At 39.9% G+C, this 27067-nt stretch overlaps 1 protein-coding gene across 1 annotated transcript in view; it reads right to left on the bottom strand.

The window, feature by feature from the left end:
• Positions 1-843: 843 nt before the first annotated feature.
• ANKRD50 (ankyrin repeat domain 50) overlaps positions 844-27067 on the bottom strand; it is a 36662-nt gene continuing 10438 nt past the window's right edge. The window contains exons 2-4 of the mRNA XM_088527662.1: positions 17557-17786; positions 6006-9553; positions 844-3894 (exon numbers count right to left, since the gene is read on the bottom strand). Of these exons, the coding sequence (XP_088383788.1) occupies positions 6009-9553; positions 17557-17786 (3775 nt within the window). The 3' untranslated portion in view covers positions 844-3894; positions 6006-6008. The remainder of the gene's footprint in view (positions 3895-6005; positions 9554-17556; positions 17787-27067) is intronic.

Below are 27067 nucleotides of genomic sequence, written 5' to 3'. Positions count from 1 at the left end.
TAAAGATTAATTCAGTGAAAGTAATTCCTTGCCACTGAGAAGGGCATCCACTGCACTAACACATGTCATACTTTGTTATTTCAGACCAAGAACTTAAAAGAGGTGAGTCAAGAGTTACTGTGGGAAAACACAAATACTACATAGAAAACGAGGCAATAGTCACCAATTTTGTCATTCCCCTAATCTTACAAATGGCTCAACCCATGAGCACCAGCTGCTGGAATCAGTGTGAATTAGAATACGTGGAGGTAAACCTGAATCATCATTTCCAGAAGGCGAACAGACAAACTCTTCCTCCCTGCTCTAATTTTTCTGCCAGGAAGTCACAATTAGTATACAACTAAAAGCAGAAGTAAGACAAGATTACAGGGAGAAATGGGACTATGGCAATGACCAGAAAACTTCTCGTGTTCCTCCTTTTTAAATAACGAGTTCAAGAAAAATGAGCAGGCAGCGACAGGAAGCAAACTTCTACTTGAACTGAAAATACTGCAGGGAAACTCTGGAGATACCTTTAAAATGCATTGGAAGTGGTAAAGGTTTAACAGGAGCTGAAATATTTAACTTGATGGCCTTCTTGATATATTTTATAAAAGCATCATTTTAAGCAAATACTGAATCTTTTTCTGCAAACGCTCAGGTTAACACAGATGAATGTGAAGAAAATCAGATGATGAGCAGGGATGTAGGAATGAACTTCAGTGTCTGAGCTCCGCTAGCGCAGACTGCCTCCTGCCACACACACTGTGCTTCACTAAGCACGACACAAATGTCACTCAAGTTTTACAGCCTTTTCCTGAAACGTCCCAAGAAACGAGGTAGTCAAATTAAAAGTTAGATGTCTGCTGAAAAGCAAATATATTTATTATGCACTTTCATATACACAGGGATTTTGGCTTAATATAATACAAGGAATAAAATAAAAATTTTACAATGTGAAATTCATTCAATGTACATTAAAGGCTATTTACAACCCACTCCAAGAAAAACAGTCTATCTGCAAACCAAGTTAACTGAGGAGTTCAGATGGGGAATATTAAGCATAACAGACATTTGCATAGCAGAGTAATTGATGAGGGAAAATATCTTTTTAATTTTAAACAAATGGCAATTTTTTTCAATACTGATCACAGAGAGGACAAAAAAATGCATCATTGTGCCTCAATACCTCTTAATGCATTTCTCTTTTGAAGAGCTTATCCACATGCACACAATATTGATATTTGTGTCCACAAAACTCTCTTTTCCCTAGCTTTTCCATCAAGAAGAGTAGACGCTTGTGGATATGACCTTGGAAGGATCAGTGAAATGTGAAGAGAAACAGTATTCATGTTTTATTCATTTTTTTTTAGGTTGTGAGCATTGTTACATTGACGGAAGAAACTGTGCTGTCACAGCTCTGCAACTCCATTCGCCTCCATTTGACCGTACGGATGTTAAAGAGCAGAACAGAAGAGAGGGAACAACGGGGGGAACAGCAACTTTTCTTTGTATGCAGAAACCTCACAAATGACATTAAAAATCACAAGCCAGAGCAGTGTGGAATGCCTCAGACCTTTTGAAAAATCAAAATTTTTAAAGCAATTCATGCTCTGTTCCAAAGTGATGCCCAAAATCTTTAAGAATTGTTATTTTCATTCTCAAAACATTTTCAGTGGGTCTACTGTCAGCTGATTTGGGTTTCCCCACTAAGTGTTTCAAGTGTAAATATTATTCACACACAAACCATCAGGCTATCTAGAAACTGCGGCCCCTTGTGAAACTGGCCATATTTTTACGTCCTCTGTTCACAAGGTGCATTTATAACAACACAATAAAATTAAATAAATACAATCCCAATGACAGTCAAGGTCAGTAGAAGAACGTCAGCATTCAGGAATCCCCTCCCACAGAATAAAGCACACATCTAATAACTATGAAAAGTTTTATTCTTGCACAGTATTGCAAGTGCACTGTACTTGAGGTTCAGAATAAACTTGTTGAGAACATTTTGGTACTCTCTCTTTACTTAGCCACTAACTCTCTTAAGGCTATTTTGCAAGACTCCTGTTATGTTAATTTTATAATTGTCCCACAGGGACAAGAAATTCAATACATGAAACATTCAGAATAATTAATATTGCTGTGTGTCAACTTTTAACATGTAATTTGATTATGCACCGAATGCCTCACTATAAAAGATTTCCTTTTTATATTTAGTAGCAAGTGAAGAATGGAGAGGCAAGATACTAAACAACAACAACAACAAAACCTAAGTTCAAAAATGTTCCGATGATGGTTAATCATAACAACAAGACATCGAACCCTTTAGTGACTCAAAATATGTACTAAATATACATCAGGGGCCATTTATCAAAGTTTAAGGATAGCCATACATCTCATTTATCCCCTCTGAAAAATATCCTCAGCTTTCTATTATCTTATTTGTGGAATGATCAGAATTAAGAGTATGAAAAAGATGAAAATCAACCCTTGGGAAGAAATACTCATGTATAAAAATAGCCTTATTTTCTAAAGAGCAAGGCTGTGTAATGGTGAATAGCAGAATATAGCTTGCATTTTTAGGAGAAAATAATCACTTGCTTCATTCTTTCACTCATACAGCAGTGCAAGCAAGTTATGCACATTCAAAGGAAAAAGTCATACTGTTCACTTCTCACATACAATGGCCTGGATTTTTCACTCCTTTATACAAGCACGATTTTCCTCCTGTAAGAGAGGAGGGCCAGCTTTCCCTCACCTACAGATGGACTAGCCAGGCTCCTGATTAACCGTGCTCCAGGTACAGGCATACTCATACTGGCTGCCCACAGTCCATCTGAGGACTGGAAGCAGTAGCTACATCCATACAGATTTGTGCTATACAGAATTACCATCTCAGGACAGCACTAACTCAGCAATCTCTGTACTCCACCGCCAAGGGTGTTACGAACCTTTTGTTTTTAAATTACACTCTCACTGCATATTCTCTCAGCCTGATTAACAAAGCTTCTGTATCTTTCATGGACTTGTTTTGGACTTGACATTTTCAACAGAGTCCTTCCACCTGGAAAAATAAAGAACTGACTGTTTCTACTGTGGGAAGATATACATGAAGACACGACCAGACCCTTTTTACTTAGCACCTAAGACATACTCATATTAAGTTACTTCATTACCATAACAATAATTAAGACTATTTAATATCAGGTGTCCAAGACCAAATTTGCCTATCGCTTTCAGTGGTCACAGTCTGCCATCCAGATCTGGTGCTACAATACCAGATACTGGATTTTGTGTTTCATAAAAATCCTAGAGGTCTTGCAAATGGTTGCAGCTTGACCCTTTTGCTACCACTGAACAGCTATTGTACAGACAGAACACAAAAGTACAGTATTTATAAAATACTGTTACAAGATTTGTATTGGAGAGAACTTTTTGAAGTACACAGGAAAGTGACCATACATTACAGCAATGCAAGTGTGACAAACTGCTTATTTTCTTTAGCCACAGGAAAAAAAAATACAAAAAGCACCGCCTTGGCTTACGCAGCTCACTGTGGCACATGCACCTCTTCCAAGCATTCTGAATAAGAAATCAGAATTCCTTGTTCTTACAATTTTCAGCTGTTGTCAGAGAAACACAGCATATATCTTTCTGCAATTAAAAAAAAAAAGTGCTCATTTGGTGTGTTAAATACAATGTACACAAAATAAATTTCTGAAGCACAGAGGGTTATACTGAGAAGGCAGCCTTAAAATGGAGGCACGTTACAGTAATTAAGGTAACTGCACTGTAGTAATCACATTCTTAAACTTCTAGGTGGACTAAACAGGCATTGTGTGCTTTCATCCCAGCCAGCCAACCAACCATCCCGAGCAGGAGCGCTTCCGTCCGCAGCGTCGCGGAATTCACCTGGAAGTACAAAACAAAAATGGTAAGTTTTCAAATATTTCTTAGCATGCAATGCGAAACATTCCTTAGCGTAGTGTTGTCAGAAAGACAGCTACATGATTTCTAGCACAGGTTAAAGAGGCGCAGCAGCGCACCGGCAATGAGAAGTATTTTGTGTCCAAGGCAAGTGACAGGGTTTCCCTTCCTCCCTACGACCCGCGCAGCCCTGTGCTCCTCACAGCAACATGTAACATCCCAAACGTAACGCAAGGCTGGGGAGGAAACACCGCTCCTCACGCGCACCCACGGGCTCCCTGTGGCACGATGCCATGCAGGTGACAGGGGTGCTCGGGGAAGTGACAGCTTGCACGCTTGAGACTTGGCAGGAACTTACGGCCTGCACCAAGCAAGGGTGTGTGCATTTGTGTTGAAATGCCATCCTTAAAACAAAGCTGTGTACGTGGCTAGAGAGCGTGCCGAGGAGCCCTTTGGTCACCCGCCGCCTTTCCTGCTTCGCACATAAACAGGGACTTCATGCAAATCAACCTTGCACTTTCCAAAAAGCAGTGTTTGCTCCAGGAAAGGCAAAGGCCAACTACTCGAGCTTTAAAACTGCATGTGTCCTGTTCACATTCTTGGATTCTTTGTTTGTATTTTGCAGTCAGTCGAGATGGAAAAGAATGCACAGAAAGGATTGTTTTATCTGTGCTCTCAAACAGCATTGGTCTTTTGATGACGGGTCAGCAGAAAGCAGTATTTTAACATGATGAAAGCTAACACCTCACCCCTTAGTAAAGTAATGCTAATATTTGCATTTTATAACCTACAGGATCTGGTATATTTTGGAATATTTATTTTAAACATTTTGATTCAACTAAAATGCTAACCACAAGAAAACATATTCAGATCCTACACAACATCACAACCTTCTAAAATTTTCAAGGGATCTCAACTAATTCTAGAAAAAACACATCCCACTAAACTGTGCTCTATTTTCAGGGCATTTGAGGACAGACACAGTCTACGTGGTTTTGACAGTTCAAAATCTCTCATTCAGGCATTCTGAAACATCTGCAACTGTCCTAAAAAATCCGCAGTCTTTGATGACTTGCGGCAGAACTGAGTCAGCTATTGACAACATTTTTGCTCTGAAGAGCAGCAGTTTGGTCTGTCGGAAACGCAGGATTCTCACAAACAAAAAATATGTTTTCAGAAATAAAAAATGAAAAAATATATGCATTTCGTAAAGCTGGTGCTTCATTAAAATTCAAATGCAAAATATTACTAAAACATTTCCAAAAGATAAACAAAGCGCAGGATGAGGGAGAAAATTAGTTCTACTCCTTCAGCTGCCTCGCTGACAATATATGTCTGCAAGAGCTACACAAAATTCCGTTCTCAGCATAAAATTGAGTATTGGAAGAAGTAAGAAATCAAAATGAACCTCACTGATTTTCTTATCTTATTCTTAAGAACTGCAGAATGCCTGAACTGAAGAAAATTAGTACCATAACACAGATCTAATCTTCCTGGGAGGTACCTCATCTCTTTTCAAGAACAGTTACTTCACAGTAATGGAAGTAAAAAAAAAAATTATTGCCTCAGGTCATATTTCAACTTTTAAATTTGTAGATAATTATGCTAGTGAGATTTCATGTTTGAAAGCTACAGCCAAGGAAAAGTAAAATGGAGGTTTCTAACAAGCAGGAATCTTTGGAAGTTTATTGAAAGGCCTTTTTGTAATTATGACAACAGGCTCGATAGACACAATGGCAGGATTTCACCTGCCATTTTCAGACTATGTCTGAAAATAGCACATTTGAAAATTTGCCCTATAAAGTTGCCCTATATTCCAAAAGATAATTACAGTTCAGTTCTAAGTGAAATATGTTATTTTATTCAGTTATATATGTGGGGCACAATTCAACCAACCCAAATTCAGCGGAAAACTTAACAGCTATCCAATTCCTATAAGGACAACAGAACAAATGCCTGCTAGGTTAAGGTTTTAATATTTCATTAAGCAAGCAATTATGATGATATCCTACAATGAAATGTATTTTGGACTCATTTAAAATGCAAACAGTGAAACACACACACACATTTGACTCCTTCGCAACTAGGTGGGTTACCTTTTACAACGGTGTTTCTTTCTTGTAGTTGAAGCTTGGGTCACTACCTTCAATCTGAAGTTTTAAGGCTTGCTTAAGGCTGAGCTCTGTCTCCGCGGGAGGGTAGCCCTCCAGCACCTCCTGATGCCCTCTATCCTGCACAGTTCGCGGCACAGAAACCCTACCAAGAAAAACCTGATTGCTCTGCAGATGGTAATTTGGATTTGTCATAATTCCATTTCTCTTCTTCTGCTCTCCACTCTGTTGGTGGATGAGGAACTGCTGCTGAGACCGACCGACTTCTTGCTGAGCGGGAGGGACCAGAATTTTGCACTGCGGTTCTGCTGGCATGGATTTGTGTGGCACGCTCGCCCCCGACTTGGCAACGGGTACTCGTTTATCAAACTGAGTCATTTCATACTCTAACACTTTTGGTTGAGAGGAACTACTCTGCTTTCCTTTCTTCCCGCCTGACCCAGATTTGCTGGAGTTGTCCGTTTTCCCCCCTTTGTTTGTTTTAGTTGATTTCAAACTGGGTTTCACTTGGCTCCACTCAAATTCGCTACTTGGAGAATTGTGATTTTGACTGAGGGAATGAGTTGTGGACGAAGGAGAAACGATAGACTGCCTGCTTCTGCTGCGCGGCAGGGAATGCTGCTGGATCTGCTCCGTGAACGACATGCTGTGGAAGCTATCGATGGGCACCGTCTGAGCGGTTGCAGTCGAGGATGTGGTACGAAGAGAAGAATTTTTGGAGCTTTTCAGGGAATTATTCGATAAAGACGACTTCTGGCGGTCAACTGTCGAGTCGGGCGATTCCGAAGGGGAACTGAAGGCGTGAGCGGGCCCGTTGGACAGGCCCCGCATGCTGGGCTGCATGTCTCCGCCGGTGCTCCCCGAGCTGTTCGACTTCATCGTGAGCGACTGCATTTTAGAGGAGACCGACTGCAAGGGCTTCTGCTCCATTGTGTGCACTGGAGATGGGGTACAACCGTTCAGAGTTGATGCCCCATATTTTTCCAGTAATTTAATGATCTGAGAGTGTCCGTTCTTAGCCGCAACACGCATAGCGGTGCGACCGAACTGGTCCGCATGATTCGGGTCAGCACCCTGCTCCAGTAATATTTGCACCACATCGATGTGCCCCTCTTGGGCTGCGATGCACAGGGCGGTAGCACCTTGGTTACATGTATGGTCAACCAGAGCTCCATGCTCGATTAAAAGCTGCACCACCTTCATGTGACCTTGCCAAGCAGCAGACTGCAAAGCAGATCTCTTCTCGTTATCTGCAGCGTTCACATCAGCATGGTATGTTATCAGCACCTGCACCATCTCCAAATGGCCCTGCCAGCAGGAAACATGGAGTGCTGTTCTTCCTTCAGCATCACTCGCTTCTACGTTTGCACCATTTTCTAAAAAATACTCAGCCATTGTAAGCTGATTCTCTAGTGCTAAGATATATAGCGTTGGTCGGCCATCGGCATCCTTGCAGTTTACATCTGCTCCATGGCTGAGCAGCAGCTCAACTATATCTCTGTGACCTTCTAAAGCAGCAACCCGGAGAGCATTTCTCCCATCATAGCCTCTCTGATCGATGCTAGATTTATTTTCCAGTAAAATCTGCACACAATCATAGTGACCTTCCTGCGCAGCCAAAATGAAAGGTATACGGCCATCATTATCAATTTCATTTGTTCTAGCACCTTGTTCTATAAGCGCCTCACATATCAACCGGTGACCTTCAAAAGCTGCCATGTGCAAAGGGGTCCAGCCTGCATCATCCCTATGGTTTTCATCTAGCCCCCTGTCCAGCAAAGTCCGCACCACTTCCACGTTGCCCTGTGCAGAGGCTATGCTCAGGACGGTTCTCCCTTCGCTATCGATGCTATCGACAGCTGCACCCCAGAACAAGAGGGTATTCACAACCGACGCGTGGCCCATGGAGGCAGCTGCCAGAAGAGGAGTGCGGCCGTTGTTGTCCGTGTGATCAACATCAGCTCCTCCCTCCAGAAGCAGATCAACAACATCCACGTGTCCTTCATAAGCAGCTACGAGCAGCGGAGTCATGCCGTCCTTATCGCAGTGGTCGACTTCAGCACCACGGTCAATGAGAAGACTAACCACGGAAGCGTGGCCCTTACTTGCCGGCACACACAGCGCAGCGACAGACAAGGCAGTCCTTCCATCCACATCCTCGTGGTTTACCTCCGCACCGTGGTCCAGCAGGTGCTCCACGATCTCCTTATGCCCCATGTACGCTGCTGCAATCAGCGCCGTTCGACCCTCGTTGTCAGCCTTGTTAACTTCAGCCCCGTGTTGGAGCAGATTCAGCACGATATCTTCGTGCCCTCCCCAGGCTGCGGCTCGCAGCGCCGTCCGGCTATCTGCATCGGCACAGTCCACCTTGACTCCCGCGTAGAGGAGCGCAGACACCACCTCCGTGTGCCCGCCCCATGCCGCGGAGCGCAGCGCTGTCCAGCCATCGTGATCCGTGTGATTAACATTAGCACCGCACCCGATCAAGCAATTGACGACCTTGGTGTGCCCCTGCCGAGCCGCTAAGGTAAGTGCTGTTTGCCCATGAGTGTCCTCTATCTCTAGATCCGCTCCCCGCGAAACAAGCAGGTTGACCACATCGAGATTGCCACTGTACGCCGCGTTGGCCAAGAGCGTTCGCCCGTTCGAGTCGCACTGGTTTACTGAGGCTCCGTTGTCCAGCAAGGTACGGATGGAATCCTCCCTTTCCAGAGCCTGCCGCACAATGCAGGACGTGCGGTCGTCTTCACTGTTGACGTGAGCACCGGCTTTCACCAGCAGCTGCAATACTTCTTGCTCTTTAGGAATTAGAGTACACAGGGAGTCTTTGACAGGCGTGCCGTTCCATATCATCCACAAGGCCAACTCGGAAGTTTCTAACTGCAAGTTGGAGTTAATTAGGTGCAATGCAAATTCTTGAGCTTCTAATGGCGTTAAATCCTTTGCTCGGCAGGTGTAACTCATGGCCAGCATTCTGTGTCCCTCAGCTGCATTACACAAGTATTTCTGCGTACAGTGCTTTACATCCAGCAACCATTCTGCAAAACTGTAATGAAACAAAATTTTTGTATTTCCAAGACCATCAACGAGGACTTTTGACAGCACATCCAACTTGCGCTGGAAATCTTCCAAAGTGAGTGTCATATTTTTGGTCCACACCGCATGATACAACTCCATGGTGGTTAAGGGCCTGCACGCTGCAAGAATCACATTAAGGATAGGCTGCACCTTGGCAAATTGTTTCCGCACAAAAAGTCTCTGACAAAGCCAAAGATAGAGGCCATTTAATGTCCCTGGAATATCGCGGATCTCTCGTAGCATGATAAAATTCTCCACGACGCCATCCAGGACACGTTCCAGATACAAAAAGCAACCACTGCTCTTGATGTGAAGCTGATTGAGCATTTCTGCAGTTTCCTTTGTGAGGTGCTGCCTCAGTGCTTCTTCCTGATCTAAACGATGTAGGATATACTGCTGCACGTCTTTCACAATATAAGCCTTTCGGAGATCATCCAGACTTATTTTTCTAAAACCTGTTAGAAGAGAAGAAAATTACTTGGTTTCGATATAGTTTGATTCAAAGCTGAAAAAAAACTGAAGGGAGAGAGAAATACTTCTGGTGGGAAACAGGCCACAACAACGTACTTTGCAAGTACAGATAATGAATGTAGATTTATAATAATAGCACTTTAATAGATACAGATATTGGTTTATCATAATCTACTTTAAAAAGAAATGTGCATTACTAAGTAAGAAAGTTTTCAAAGTGACCGACTCACATGTTGTGTTTGCCTTGAACAATACTAGCCATCTAAGTAAAAACAAAAAAGCAAAGCTAGAACTGCAACCTAAATAACATTATTAAACATTATTATGTAATTAAAGGAATAATCCTTTTTCTAATTTAGGTAGCACTGCTCCTCTAAATAATTTTCAGCTATTTAGATCAAGACAACTACTGCATTAATAAATTATAGACAAGATCATTCCCCTCTTTGTACACCTGTATGATAAAATGTATATAACAAATGACTAACATGACTGCCTTAGTTTCTTTTTAAAGCCCTAATGATGAAGAGTGATACTTAAAAATAGCTTTAACCCTGCTCACTGAATATTACATTATTTTCCACATAAAGGCTGTCACAGATAGACACCCTAGCTCTCAGGTAGGTGACTCATTGTATGGGTTTTCTCACAGTCGTATGATCCCATTGTTATTCTAACCTGTTTGCACTTGCAAGAAAAAAGGGAAATTATTTGGTGCATGTGTATGTACATCGGGGTTGGCTCCTCCCTAGATGCACACACATGCACACCCACACAGATACAGACTCTGTGTGTTATCCTCGCAGAGATATTTTTAGTAATAGGTGAGAAAAAGGCTCTAAAGCCATTTCAGTAGCAAGAGAGCTCTCAAGAATGAGGCAGAAGCGCAGAACAGAGCATATGAACAACATTATAGTTACATGGACTGCACAGAGGATCTCTGTTGTTAAAAACATTTAAAACAGGAAAACCACTGAAGTTACTGAAACAGAAACTTAAACCACTGAGCTTAACACTGTCACTTAGGCCAGAATTGTACCTCATTTCCGCAGGTTCAGATCACATCTACCAGGATAGCACCTTGCACATATATGCAAGTTCCCTTACAGTCAGCTAATACAGTCACAGAAATTCACTTTTCGAACCAAAATTAGTTACTAGTCCCCAAATTATACTGAAGGAAAAGCAATTATCTAGTAACCCATTCAATGCAATACAGGCTCCATCTCTATAGAACAGTTTTAAGTGCCATTTTGAAAAGTGTCATTTTCTGACCAGTGTTTTTATTATATTTAAACACTGTATGGATCAGACTGCTCAGTCATGAGCTTGTTTAACTGAAAACTCAGCCTGAAAATTAAACAGTGTGTTTGTTCCTGAATGCCTTTAGTAAAGGTCTTGAATATCAAATTTGGTACACTCTTAACTGTTTAGTCCCCATTAGGACTGTTCTAATATAACAGACTAAAATGAAGGGGCAAGTTCTGGGGACGTTTCTGCTGTAGTATCCCACTTTATTAGTTACAGTAGCTGTATGAATCTAAACAGGGCTAAATCAACAAAACACAAGTATGCCCCTCCTCCAAATAAAACAATCTGGTAGGATCAGACAGACACTTTTCACAGTAATAGCAGTGTCCCACTTACAGATTTTTGAACGAGAAGGTAAGGAGACAGAAAACAGGATTTTGGGTGATTGCTCTTTACTGTACAAAGTTTTTTAGCTCTCCAAACAACTTCCTTTATCCATCGTAATTCAACACAACTTCTAGTAATGTCCTAACCTGGCTTGCAGAATGGCATAAATTATGGTTTTACTACTCCCTTAACTAAAATACTCTGTATTCCCCTTTGCAAACCTTGTATCTCATGCATATATGAAAGAAGAGGCAAGGCTCTGCACACTCCTTCTGAAGGTATCTTGCTGTAAATGATTTTCCTTGTGATATCACCAGTCTTTTATGTCAATCCCACGCCCTTACCTTTCCTTCTTGCATATTTAAGTTCTTTTTGCTTTTAAAATAACTTGATGCTTTATCAATTTTCTACAGCAGCCAATTACATTCCAGCAAGTAAGAAAACCCCTGGCAGATGCGTTACGGCAGCAATCCTGACATTTCTGCTGGTGCTCCGTGCTGACCGCCTCGTGAGCGCTCCTCACCGCGCAGGACTCGCCGCCTTCACCGCCCCCTCGCAGCACAACAGCTCTTCAGGCTGTGCGTGGGTGCAGCGCAATTCGACTGCTTCAAAAGCAGCGAGCTCCTGCTTATCTTGAATCCAGCCTGGTTTTACAAATACCAATTTTAAGCTCGCTTCCCAAAACAGGTAGCAAAGCTAATGAAACCACGTTGTGATGTGATCACAGAAACAAACAAACAGAAACTCTGGTGGTGAAGAGGGATTTTTTTTTTAAATGATCCTGTATCATTACTTTTTCCATGTTGCAGTTGAGACTGTTGCCCTATTCTGTACTCACCTGGGACATGCCAAAAATCTGAACATTCCAGACAAGCAAATAAATTGCCAAACACTTCAGAGCAGAACTCAGTTATCCAAACAATTTGATTGGCTCTATGCTCACTCAAACGAAAAGGTTTTTTTTCTCCCTCTCCCTTGAAATATTTCAAAATAGCCCTTCTCAGGGAAATCTTACACATCATATTGAAAGGCAAGCTTGTGTAAGAACAGCAATGCTACAGTCATATAGATTTTTGCAATACCTGCAGAATATGTTCTTCCTAAGGATTGGGATGAATAAACTGGCTATTGTAACAGACTTTTGAACACATATGGGATATCAATTTTAGCCACTGCCACTATAACGAACAAAAAAGACATTATAGATAGAAAGTATTTTAATAAAAAATCTGAAATTCCTCTTGCTAGTTTGAAAGACAGCAAAGCTGTGGTCTTTTTTCTTTTTTTTTCCTGAGCATCTATCTAAACGTGGCCAACTTGCATTTCCCGACAAAGATCCTGCAAAGCTGCTTTCCAGCCCGTTTCCACAGACCAGGAGCACCCAAGCAGTGAGGCAGCGCGCTCCGCGCAGGGCTCGGGGCGCAGAGCGGCGCAGCCGGCACAGCCGCAGCCCCACGGGCCGGCTCTCCGCACTGCGCTGCGAAGGTTTGCTCACAACACGGTCAGCCCAAGAGCAGCTCCAATATGGATTTTCCTGATTTACGGAATTCCTGGCAGCTCTGTAAACAAATCAGTTCCAAATGTACTTCTTGGCAGGGTCTGGGGTCATTCAAAGGAAAAAAAAATGACTCTTGGCTATATAAATACTTCTACAGCATGTCAACCTTTTCAAACTCAAAAAACCATAAAAGGAGGGTCCACTAAATACTTAAAAATATCCTTCTAAAGATACTATCTATATACATTTTTATTGCATATATATTAAATGGGCTGTGATATATTTCATTTGTTTAACTGCATTGTTAGCTTTAAAATAATCTAAATGATTAAAATCATGGCAATATATTGACATTAAAAATACACACTGCTGATCTAAGCATGTATTGAATTAGGAATTTCTATGGCCTTTTATGCACATCTGTGCAAAAAGAATAAGTAAAAAGAGCAAAAAGCAGAGTAAGAAGCACTGCAAACTGAAGGAGCCCAGTTGGCTTTTAGCACGTTTGCAGTGTATTATATTTCACATTTCATCACATCCAGCACAGATGCTTCGAGACACTGGAACAGTCTTGACTGAATTCTGCCACTCTCGCTGGTCCAGGTTGTTGCACAGAATCTTAATTAGTTAAATCTATTGACAACGGTCCACATAAAAATAAGATCTTCCCTCTTTCCTTGCACAGAATAAAAATGTATCGTGGAGAAGTTTTCTTCAAAAGGCACACTGCACTTTTCTTAGGAAATATTTAGTGATATTCCCTGGTATCATTTTTTCCAAAGACTTAATCAGAGAAGAGTGAGAAGCGAAAGTATCAAGTAATTAAAATGATGTCCATGTGCTAATAGGGAAAAAGTCTGCCCAAATTATGTCTGAAGCCTTTTGAGCAAATGTTTTCAAATACAGAAATAGAGAAATAAATTTTACAACTATACAGCTATCAAACAGCTGTATCTTTTATGGTCAAAATTCAACAGAAAGACTTTAAAGCAACATGAAACTATCTGAATAAATTCCAGCTGCAAATGAAAAAATTAGAGGACAACTCACATTTTTTTGAAACAATCTCTCCCCGGGGAGTCTCACACCATTCACATTTTTAGAGCCCACACGTCAGAAGAAAAGGCCCAGCTCCAAATCAGGCAACGGACCTGGTTTGAAGATTCACCAGTGCGACTGACAGTAGCTTGAATAAACCCAACGGCATCAACCTTCTGCATGCAGGGAAGCTGGTTATAATTTTTATTGCATTCTTCCAACTTTTTTATATTCTTGCTCATTTATTAATTTTAGGAAAGGCTATGAGAATTATTTTAAACATCTATTAGGGCTAAACCCAGCAAACAGTGAAAGTCCTAGGGAGACTAGGGAGACTGATGCTCCCAGACTTTCTCATCCAGAATACATTAGGATAATTGTCAGCTTTTAAGATATCTGAAATGATGGATAAATAGAAGAGAGGAAAAGTAATGACCTATCCTCTGCTTTTGCCTCCAGATAAGTGGGCGAATGGAGTTTATGCTGTCTCTGATGCTGGTCTAAAGCCTTTGTCTTGTGTATGAGGTTGAGTTCTTCTGAGTGAGAACGTTCGTGTTCCATTGAGGCAGATGCCAATGAAATGTAGCTCAATTAATTAAGTAAACGTCTTTTAAAAAAGGTCTTTCTCAACCAAGAAATAGTATATTTAAGCATAAATATATGAAACATTTTAATTACTTATCTTTGTGCTATTAAATAAGGAAATAAATGTTTTTCAGTCAAATGTATCTAAACAAAGCTGTCTGATTTTAAAGTATTTAAAGCTTTTAAAACAGTATGATAGATCTTTGAAAAAAGAATTTAGTTTAAGGGTTAGTGTTCTTTTCAAGATTTAACCTCATTTTAGAAGAACATAGATTAGCTGAAAAATACCAAACAAAAAACATTAAGCTCTGTGCTACTTCCAGGGTACAGGGATTTTTCAGTTACCTAGAAATATAAACGAACTTTGTATTTCTATTATTTCTATACGGCAAACTTTAATAAAAGGTCAGAAAGAATGGGTTTAACGTAACTATTCAATAGCCCATGCTTGTTGGCCAATGACAGCAAATTAGTCTAGGAGATGACTTGGGTAATTATGGATGCATAGGAGAAAATGGCTAAATAAGAAAAAGATGGAAGAGAAAAGCAAGCAGGCATGGAGCGGTAGCTGGTGACAGTTCACATACAAGAGGAGGCAGCAGGACATGCATTATCTGTCCCCCTTCTTTTTTACTGAATTGGCTGGTTTCTGCTCACTGCGGAGGGTGACCACAGGCTCATGCAGGCATCAATTTACATTTGGTTCATATTTTTTTGAGGTTGTCTTTGCAGCCACAAGAGGCAAAAAAAAACTTTTATTTTTTCTCCTCCCCTTTAAATTAATGAAAGCTGAGATTCTGAAGTGAGAGGAAAAATCTGTAGCACATTGTGCTACTATGGAGTCTTGGAATACACAAGGGCCCAGAATGCAAGCCACTGCAGATGCAGACAGTGAAGAATTATCCAACTTTCATGAATAAGTTGCCAAAAAAGTGAAGGCACAAACAACGAGAATAAACTTCCTTCTTTTTCTCATTTTCACAGTATCTGGTGGCAGGAATGATCGATTTACCACTGGCACCAGCAAGATAACTGTGACAAAAAGACCAAAGACTGGGCTCTTTTTTCCATGCACAAACTATTTTTGTTAGGCGTAAGCTTGCAGAACACTCATCTTTTTTGGACACTCCTCAAAAAAACAGCACCAGGACCATGCTGTTGCAGGGCAGCAATCCTCTCCTGATCATCTGCAGTCACCTTCTAACAAACAGGTTTATTTCTCATTTCACCAGATTTCTGGAAGCAGTTTTCAATACATAAAAAGCTAAATGAAACTTGATATAAATAGATTATAAATAAATAAGATATGGCTAGCATATCTTTCATGATTTACTCTAAAAGTTTGAGCACAAAAAAACTACAGATGGGACTCATTTTCCTCATAAATGCTAAAAAAATATCCACCTATCTTACTAAGTTACAGCAAAATGGACTTTTTCTTTTGGATAGAAGAAATACATCTGAAGAAAACTTACAGTGCTCATATTATAGTTAGATATGTGAAGGTTTTGCTCATATTATAGTTAGGCTTATCAAAGGGTATTTGCTGGGAAATTGGAAGCACGAAAATTTCAGCATAATAGTGTCCCAAAGTGCAGAATGCAGTATATTCTGTTTCTTCTGTCAGAAGTGCAAAAACACTCCTCACAAGTCTTGAATTCTGATGGTCTACCACATGAATCAGCTTTAAAAAATTGGCTCAGCTAAAAGTAAACACACAAATATAGCAACAGAGGAGTTTGCCTCAGTAAAAGTGTTAATGACAGTCTAACCTTATCAGGCTAAAACAAAATGAACGTTACCTTGCGTTTTCAAGCACAAAATCTCTATGCATCTGAAGTTAAAAGATGCTTCAGCCACCATCCTCTCATCACATTTGCACTATGTCTTTTGCAATCTTGAGAAATAGCTGCAAATGGGAAAATTATCCAGTAGCGCTCTGGGGGACACTCACATTGGCTGTAAGGTCATAGTTTTCTATCATAGTGGAAAAACCACCCTACTTCCTACAAATAGATCCAGACATTTCCTCTCAACTTGTGTCTAATTACTTTGGGATTCATTCTTTCTTATTCGTATGTTTTCCACCACAAAGATGGCATTAGAATATGCCAAGTCAACTTCCTTATTATGCTACTCACCAAATCATTTTCTGTGAAAATGAGAACTCAATCAAATGAAATTTATTTTAAAGGCATACCCATTAGTTCTGCTGATTTTTCCTGTCAAGAAATCCAACTGGAAACATACTTAGAAAACAGCATTTTTTAAGGACTAGTCTGCAGTATTACTATGATTCAATGGAAAGGAAATAAAACGGTCCCGAAGAAAGTTTTGTCTGTTTTTTTGGCAATGACTATGTGCCTAATCAGCCAAGTTTTGACAAAACTATTCCCATATGACCATCCAAAGAAGTCCTATGAAACTATCCGAGTTTCATTTGGTTCTCCCATTCTCCCAAATACCACTGTTCATGTCTGCTACTGATTAATACAGCGCTTCATTCCAAAATGCAATTACCACATTGACCTTTTGCCACTGTGGAAATGAGGAAGCCTATGGGTCTGGGCTCTATAATCACCGTTTTGTCTTAATTGTTGCCTTAAAACACACAGGCTTTATGCGTTGGCCTGGAATCCAGTCTAGATATTGCCTTTTACTGAATTTCAGAAAATATCCAGAAACAATGTCATTATAGTGAAGAAATGTTCTTGTGACATAGTAAAGCGTGGACAAAGAAGTTATGAGGAATTCTTCACTGTGCAGCTTTTGCCAAAAATATACTCTAAGAATCCAAATCTCCACTGTTACTCTCCCAAGTTCTGCCTTCAGGCAGTTATTCCCTGCTATCTGAAAAAAAGGGGAGAGATTTTAACATGATATGAAAAATCTTTTGAGACTGTAGAAATGGGTGTATAGAGCAGACATGCTTACGTACTAACAGATCATTTACCCTGTCTCAAAGCTCTTTAGGACAAGCAAAGCATGAAAAGAAAAAAACTCAAAGCCACCAAAGTTGTATTGTAAAGACACGATATATCTCCAAAATACTCTGCTGATTTAAGCTTCCCACAGTTCTCAGTAAACTGGAACCTGTATTTCTTTTTAAGCATTATCATTTCTGTCATGACCATTTTTTGGAATTAAGCATCATCGTTACTTTCAACCATGTGTGGTTACAGGACATGAGTGACCAGGTGATGGACACTTTTTACGGTCTGTACTGACCTGTAAACATTTTTGTAACAGCTTTGCTTTGCTTGCGGGCAGAACACAGAAGGAGCAGCCAGGGAGGGAAGAACTCAAAGTGTCCAGCTAAAAGCTCTGCTACTGTCCCAGATAAACTTGTCGAAGTCTGTTCGCCCTCGGAGACGTTACAGCCCTCGTCGACTGAGTCTACGAGCAGGAAGAGGCTCTGCTGAGGGGGCTTCATTCCCAAAAGGGGAAGCAGAATGCACCTGTATGGAACACGGGGGGGAAAAAAAAAATCAGTATTTTAGATACATTTCACAGTACATTGACAAGTATACAGTCTTTTCAAGTCAAAGTGAAGATCAACTTAAAAATGCTAATTTTTATATTGTCTAGGGCATTTTTTAAATAGTTACCACAGAAAATACTGAGGTAGTCTCAACTTACACAGTTTGAGTAGTCACAAAGTAGTTATTGTTTAGACAGCATTACTTTTTAATGAATTTAAGATATGTAACAACACTTCAAAGATCATGTTGTTCAAGGGTCAGTAAAAGAATTAGAAGAATTTTGGTTTAGTAATGAAGAAGTTACTTGGCCTAAGGTTTAGGAAATTCATTACTGTCATGTGCTGAACCTGCTATTATTGCTTCTCAGAAGCCAACAGAGAGTAACAGCTGGTCATGAAAAAAAAATCTAAATAAAACATACCTGATGTATTTAAGCGGAAAATTCTAGTCTTTACAGTTTTACAAAGAGCTGAATTCCTGCATTTTGGTGCCATGCTTTCACAAATGTCATGGCAATGCATCTAGTGGCAAACTTAAGGTATTCCAGAGAGTCTTGGCGGTATTAATTTTTATTTACTTGTTTTATTTATATTGAGGTTGCCAAGTTCCATTACTGAAAAAGGATTATTCTGCATGCTAAGTAGGCCATGCATGTCATAATTATATACATACGTATTTTTTTTTTTAAAAAAAACCTCAAGAGTATAATAATCTTCATTAGTTTTACTGTATCTTCAGAACACTTCAGCCAATACATTCATCATTATCTACCAACCATTCAGAAATTAAAGTGTTGGCAAACCTTGCCTGATATGGAAAGAACATAACCCACTCTCCAGAAATGTTTTGTAAGCACTGCTAATAAAAATACCTTTTATTTTCTGGGTTTTTTTTTTTTTTGACTGAGTAGAATGAAAAATGGAAAGAGTTGTATATCCTCGCATGTTCTGACAGTAACAATAGAATCTTACTTAATAGAATCTAATACACTTGGAGAAAATTTCCCAAGGGATAAAAAGGAAGTACAAAACACAGGTCTTGAAGTATTCACTGTTAGATGAATTTTAAATCCTTAATCCTGGCTCTTTTTTTTTTTTCAGATTCAAAAGACTGCTTTGAAGAATTCACAATACTCTGGTACTTCCACAAAGCTCACCACTCCTCTAGAAAATGCCTAAAGTGCAACTAAAATCACTGTGCACTAAGCTGGGAAATGAAGCAGCTACCAACTTACAGAACAGGAAATTTAAGTAGCCATAAGGTTAAAAATACTGTTTTAAAAGACGCCAATCCCACAACGAAAGGAGGCAGATTAAAATTACCCCATTTTCTACCCTTTCCCCCAGCAGAACCCTGGTCCCCTCAGCTACTTATGTCAAAGCAGTTTCCCTGCACTGCTCCTATCAGAATAAGTTTTCTTTTTGTATTGTTCCCTCTATGAGATCAGTTTTCAAGTACAAAAGTTACTTCAAGATGTAAACAACTGATAATGGTATCTTAACAGATCTAACAGAGGTAGACAGATCTGTAACAGATCTAACAGGTATCTTAACAGAGCTTACAGATCACTTAAAATCCCAGGGACCTTACCAAAAACAATAAAAATACCTTAGCAGCATCTGACAAAGTTCTTGTTAGTATTTACTTGTTGGGAATACCACCAAGAAAAGTTGCGTCATCTTTGCAGAAAAAAAAAATGGGAAAAAAAATCTTGCTTAATTGCCTCAGTTTGTAGCAGTTGGCTGCAGTAGGTCCAACCCAAAAGGTTCAGACTGCCTCCACAAAAATATGGATATCCCAAAGGATGAAGGAGAGCGGTGCTGGCCACGTAGCCTGAAGTCACACTGGAATGCATCAACTTGCTAAAAAATACTCTCCCCAAAGCCTAAACAGGTGTCCACCAAAAGACATGCCCGACCACAACCCACAAGCAGTTTTAGCAGCAAAGGAAATAACAAAGCCCAGTTTCTTGTGATTGTCCCCCCCATATTTGATTGACTTCGGTGCATAGAAAGGTCAGAGTTAAGTCCTCACTTATGTTTTTTCTCCGAAGCTGGGATATTTGGACATTTTTTATTCCGTTAAAATTCCTTGCCATCCATTACAGCATGCCCACAGCTTCTCTCTAGGAAGGCGCTCTCTTCTCTATCCATCTGCCCGCGTTCCCTGCTGCCTTCCAGACCCAACGAGCGCATGGACCTCCTGGCCCGAGGAGGTCCCAGCAGCCTAGGTGTTCCCACGAGCACAAACCACCAGCAGCAGCTCCCAGCTCCAGAACCTGCCCTTTTCCACTCCGGGCCAATGCAGCTGGGTAACGGAGAGATGCGGTTCTGCCCACATTTTTTTTTTCTGAGGTAGCAACATAAAAGCATTGCCATGTGTGTACTTTTCTCTTGTGGACCGGGATTTAAATGTGCAATGAATGTCATTGCTTGGATCTGTCGTTGGGGTTGTGATTTTAATAGCTGCGCTTCATCAGGTTGGAAAGAACAATATCTCATTAGCAGCACTGCAGTGGAAAAAACCTACAGGACATGAACACTAAAGCAGTAATGTATACTTCCCAGAGCGACGCTTAGAAATGATGCTACAAGCCTCTCCGTAATTATGCCTATCACCAAGGTTGCTATTATGCTATAAACTAATCCGTCTCCCAGATTCTGTTATGAAAGTGGAGATTCCTACACTTGGGATCATCAGCACCTCAGTATGAGATCTCTGAATAATCTTTGTTGCTAAAGACCACTCGCATTTCAAAACAAAACAGAAACAAAACAAAAACACCAGCATTCGTTACCAGTGAGATATCTTGTGTGTGTTATTTACAGTAATAACTAATTACCAGCAACATGATGGAGCTGGTTAACTGGCATCAGCACTCCAGTGTATACTGTGATTTAGCTGAATTTATTCTTCTATTGGCAAAAAAATTACCAGTAGAACCTCATTAAAAAAAAATTGTGATATATGAGAGAGACTATACCATGCTCTCCTTGTTATGAGACCAGAATGCCCTGCACTATTTGCTATACTGCAAAACTCGTCATTGGTACCTTTGATCTAAATGATTTTTGAAGATTAAAGTAATAGAAGAAAGATGCTACTATATATATATATATATATATGTATGTATGTATGTATGTATGTATGCATGCATGCATATAGAGAGAGTTGAATTCTTCTTCCTTTCGTTTTCCAAACTGAATAGGGGACACAGGCCATAATAAAAGAATAAAAGGTATTTTTTCTCTTCTAATAAAAATGACCATTTCAGCTGCTCCATCGATGAAGTATTAACCTTTTTCTGAGAACATTTCCAGCAGTTCAGTTCCTACAGAACTGAAAACAAAAAACAGATTATTGCAGCTCTGTGTTTAGATTACTGAGTTTTACTTTGCCCTGTAACAGAGCATTTATGTCTTATGGATCACTGATAACAACAGCCTATTTACCTGGATATTAATCTATTCTCACTAATGATTAGAGGGGTTCTGAGTTATAGATTAAGATGAAATTTTACTGATAAAGCCTAGTAACTGTAGCACGCACAGTGTATGCTTTGTGTCTTACCAGTTGCCCAGCTGGTCAGAATATTATAATAGAGTTTATAATATTCCCCAAAAGACACATGCACACACGTATCACTTGATTGACAATGGCTTTCTCAAAATACTGTGGTTTTGAAGCATTAAGCATTTCTACAATTAAAATGCTGCAATGCAGAACATATTGCTAAATATGGGGAAAGTTAACTTGTCCAGTTTCACTCTGCATGCCGACCCGCATACAGGTATCTACAATACCTTCTCTATTGGAGAAGCTATTGCTTTATTTTCAACATGATAACATGCATCTGTAACTGTTTATGACCTCCCACAAAGTACAATACTGAGATTATATACTCACTATTTGTGCAATACAGCATAATATACATTCATGCTTTAAGTAAACTATTGATTTTTTCAGAAAATTCAGGGGCTGCATAGGAAGAGGAATTGCTCAGTTGTGACCAGCTGGAATTAGTTTTATGAAGAACGAGGTAGAAAGCAGAAAACCAAAATTAAATTGGGAATTGCTTATTCTGAAAGCTCCAGGAACAGGGCATGCATGTACATTTTGGCTATGGTCTTTCCAGAGGCGGTCTATTAGGCACAGCAGAAGAGTCTTGCTGTATAATTCAGTACCTCATATCGCAATGTCTTGCAGTGAGCTGATTTTTATCAATAACTGTAAAGCAGATTTGTAGCCCCACAAGAAAAGCACAAAAGCCAGCTAGCTCCTGGGCATCAGGGCTGACAAGTGCAGAGTCCATCGCACAACCAGCTTCCCAGAGCCATCAGTCGCACAGCAGCTGAGAGATTGGGCTCCTGTGCACTGATTAGACACCTGCTATTAGCCCACATTAATATATGGGTGACTGCTGCTTCTAAACCACTGCTGATAGATGTACAGACTAGTGAATTTATCAGAAAACAAAGAATATACAAATCTTAAGAATATTTTCACATAACAATAGGCGGGCTGCCTAGAAAGTACAATCTAACTGCGTCTAAGATGCAATAAGCTGCATTCCTCACCAATGGCAAAAAGAAAGAGGGCGCAGGAAGTGCAAACATTTTTCCTGCATGCAATAATTTAAAATAGTAATTTATTCTCTAAGTTCTGTTTTTAGTAACTGAGCAGTGATCTAGTCCACTTTCCTGCTTAAAACCTGAAGAGGTACTCAGCCATCGTTCCTGAGATTCACTAGTCTAACTAACACCTTCATAGACACATCCAAAGATCAATCTACCAACGATCAACTCTCTCCCCTAGCAACCTATTTCAGTGCTTCAATATTCTTACCCTTAGAAACAGTTCTTCCCTTAACCATGGTTCTAACCTTAACTTGTGTTTCTGCAATTTAAGCCTATTACTTCTTGTCCTATTCACCAGGGAGACACAAGTGTCACAACAACTGATACTGGCCGTAACTTATAACCCTACCTCGCTATTTAGTCAGCCCAGTCATTGAGGAAAACGCTGCAAAAACACAAACCCAGGGCAGACACTTCTATGAAATGCCACCTGATGCAACCAAACAAACCAACAATAATTACTGGGTGGTTACTCAACTCATTTCACATGTAGCCAAGTATACTTCTACCTAGAACACAGCCTATTTATGTAAATGTCATGTAAATATCATCAAAGCCCTTCCGAAATCAAAACATGACACTTACCGCCTCTTCCTTATCCACAGGTACTATTACACTGGTGGAGAAAGGAATCAGATTAGATTTGTCAAAAACAAGCCATACTATACCCAGTTTTCAACAGTTTTCAACTGTTTCTTCCAGCTGCTTGCAAGTTGTTTGTCTGATTAAGCTAGTATGTCCATAATGCCCCAACTGTTTTGCTACCATTTTTAAAGCGAGATGCTAAATATCTGTTCTGTTCTTTCAATTTTTTGAATAGTTTGCCATGCAGAAGTTATTTGAAGACAACCAGTAGCAGTTCATACACTAACGACTGGAAAACATCACAACTATTCCATGTTTTTCCCATTTTAGGCTGTAATCTTTCTTTGTTGCTTGTTTTATTTGTGTTAGTTGTCCAGTTGCAAAGCAACTGTTTTTAAAAAGGGCGATACCGAATCACTTAACCTCTCACCCTCCCCAGCACTGTCAGTTCTGCCCTCCATTGAAAATGGAACCAACACTTGGTGGATGTTGTCTATTTTCAGTAACATCTTAATAAAACTAGTTGTTATCAAACAGAACACATCTGTTAGGACATCAGCAATGCCTTGAACCTTCATATTCTGCCCTTATGCTCCTGTTACTCCTTTAGGCCCAAATGTAGCAATCAATGTGCTTACTTTCTGTAGACTTCCCTTTTGTGCTTAACATATGGATGACAAGGAGCTCAGTTTCTCTAAATTGGACATGCAACATCTCTGCTACTTGGTTGAGGCTTTGGAGTTCCTTCCAGTTAAATCTCTTTCCCTGCCCCCACCCCCCCTACTCGTCTCCATGAGATTTTACCCACAAATATCCAAGGTCACCAATATTCACCCTCCTGAAATCTGTTCGTTTTAATTTGCCCCTCCTTCTCCTTTCCTTTCAAACACCGTGTATTGAGGACCGTTCCAGAGTTGCTCTCATTAATGTTGTCTTTTGTTTTCTCAGCTAATTCCTTTCCATCTGTAAGAATCAAATTTTAAAGTTTTTCCTCTAATTATTTTTCCTCTTTTGCATTAAAATATGGTCACTGGCTGGTCTGTGTATATATCCCGCTTTCCTACTTTCCTACATGCTGCCCCTCTGCTGCTCTTGTTGTATCATTATGAAATTTTCAGCCACATCTTCACCACTGTCCAAGCACTATGTTTTGGATAAGTCTTCTAGATCTCTTAAAAAAAAAAAAAAAAAAAGGCTTAATTTACATGACCCTGCTGGTTGGGGGCCATATTTTAGGCGAGACAGGGTTTCTAGGTGTGGCGATATCTGCACGACTAAGCAGATGAACTTTTGGATACCCAGGATGGCCTGGGAGTGTGTATGGTAGGTATCTTTGTCAATAGTCAATGGAGGGTAAGACTTACCAGCAGACTGTTAAACAGGGATTACAAGTAGCACCACCAGCAGTGGGTACCTTTTATTCAGAGATTTTCAAGAGCTGTAACATCTTCACATACTAGAACTAGATGTGTGTGATACATAAAGCAACTGCTCCTTGTTTTCCCTACCCTTCCCTCCTAGCAAGCTACTCTTTTTTTTTTTTTAAACATACCAGTTATACAAGTTATCCTGACAGGTCTTCTGCAGCATTTAAATTAGTCTTGACTGTGTACTAAGATTTCCAGTTCTGCTTGTTTATATCCATACTTTTTTCCCATTAGGATAAAGACACCTAAACCATTTGATTAACTGTCTCAGTTATCTTCCTCTGTCCCTCCTATGACCCTATGTGAATAACCCGAGTTCCTCTCCTCCTCCACCCATGGGCCTCAAGCCCTTATTTAAGTTGCTGTTATTTATATTTACCCTTGGGAACTGTCATCTACCATGTGTTGTATAAAAGCAATATGTTGTTAAAGGGACAAAGGAAAAAGGAAAAAAAAAATCGCTGCTCTTCCCCACTCCATCCCCCTGCCTTTTTTTTAATTAAGCATTATTTAACTTCACATTGTTTGTTTCCAAAACTTAATGTCTTTCTAAAGAAAAATAAAAGGATCAAAGAAATATCATCTTACATCAAATGCATGAGATGAAAGCACTAAATCAGACTCACTGAAAAATACTATCAGTTAGCAGAAAGAACTGCCTGTACTGCACCTTGTTCTTCCATATGCATAATAATGCACACAATGATAATGATAATAACCTCTCCTGAAAATATTCAGAAGTATGAGGTCAAAATGCAGCACGTTGGAGGGGCTACCCTAATAATAAAACTAACAGCTTCATACATGCAACAGGATGTATTAAAAAGAAAGCTATTTTTAAATCACATATTAAATCAAAAGCACTTATTTCCTCATTAATCAGCTGGCTCCCTAGCCATATCAAATAGAACTTCTTCTAGGAGTAGTAGGACCTGTGCACATTAATGTACAACTGAAACCAAATTCCTGCAGCCGTCTAAGCATTTTAAGTTGATGGTATTATTGCACGTTTTGGAAGAGAGACTAATACCTACTTGTGCCTGGATTTATGTACAGCATAAACTACAATGAAGTAACAGATATTGCTTTTCATGTATAGGATTATATTTGTGGACCTGAAGGAAACACCAGCCACAAAAAGTACAGATGAGGCTGCTAGAAAAACGCACTTAACACAGTCAGTTGTGCAGCTTTTGTGAGGCTCTGTTCTAGTTTACTGTTCAGCAGCCATACTTTGTTTTCCACTCTGCCATGACTGTATAACAAAAGCAGTATAATGCAGATCATATAAAAGCAGTCAAAGTAACAGTTATTACTGCAGTAATTCTGACAATTCCAAAAGCAGATTCTTACTATGCATTTAATTTCAAAAGGGAAAAAAAAAAAAAAGTTACATTGCTGGCTAGGAAACACAAAGGCGAATTGGTAGCAATATGAGCAGGACATTTCTTCGTAACGGACAGTTCTCGAGTTGCCTACCGGCAGGAACCAGCTTGGCAATTCTGAAATTTTGGTCATTCACTAGTCAGGTTGTCACATCTGCCTTTCTAATTTCTTGCACTCCACCATAAAACACCCCACACGGAGAATTTTACTAAAAGGGGAGGATTACATTGTCCACCCTTGTTTCCAGAAAATCCTCTGAAGAAAAAGCTATTACGATTTTACCTGTAGCCATGCACTAACAGTGGTTTTCCTTCTATGTCTGTGTTATCATGTATCTTTCTCCATCTTATTTTCCTCAAGTTAAAAAGACTGTCCTAATCTTTTACTGCACTGCCCTAGTTGATAAGGCAGCAGACGAGCAGCTTTCATTTATGTCTCTTTCAGCATTCTTTCTCCACACACCAAAGTGTATGCCCCTCTTGCATCACTCTGGGTACACATTCATTACTTTGAAGACTGGGTGTGTTGGTCTTTGGGTTTTTGTTTGTTTGGTCTTGTCTCCCCAAAACTCAAGCAGATAAAGCTTCTCTAAAACTGGCAGTAAACCTCCTGTTGTTCCTTTATATATCCTCTTTATCCAGGAAAAACTTACTGTGGATAGCAGCCTTGCAATAATTTAAAACACGGGAGGAGAAAGTATAGTGGAGGTTAGAGAATCTAACATAATGGGAACACCCAGTACCTGCTGCAAATCTTCTGGAAAATATCATCCCCATCCCCAAAACAGAAAAGAGTAAGGAGAAGCTGAAGCAAATAAAGTGGCAGCACTAGCCAATATAAGATGAAGTAACTGAAACCAAATTGATGCATACAAAATTGGCAGTGAAATACATTAGAAGTCTGTAAAATTTATCCAAGGGTCTCCACTAGACGAAGCTATATGTGGGTGTATCATTTACACCAGTGCAACTCTAAAGCAGCTCAAAAAGAAACTTCATAACATTTTTACTTACACTCTTGCATTATCAGTTACTTCCAACTGGTAGAGGAGACAAAGAAGCATCACTGCTTTCTTAATTTGATGCATTTACAGTAATATAAGAAAGTAAATTTATCTTATTGTATCAGCTACGTTTTATGTACTAACTACAACTCTCCTTCGATGCCTTGTGGGACTCGTCATGAAAAGTAGAGAACAGCTGAGCGATTTACAACCTGCTCA

This window comes from Tinamus guttatus, unplaced genomic scaffold (genome assembly GCF_059628265.1).
Source record: "Tinamus guttatus ecotype Peru unplaced genomic scaffold, ASM5962826v1 Tinamus_guttatus_pri_ptg000288l, whole genome shotgun sequence".
NCBI lineage: Eukaryota > Metazoa > Chordata > Aves > Tinamiformes > Tinamidae > Tinamus > Tinamus guttatus.
This window is presented reverse-complemented; position numbering and strand designations above follow the sequence as displayed.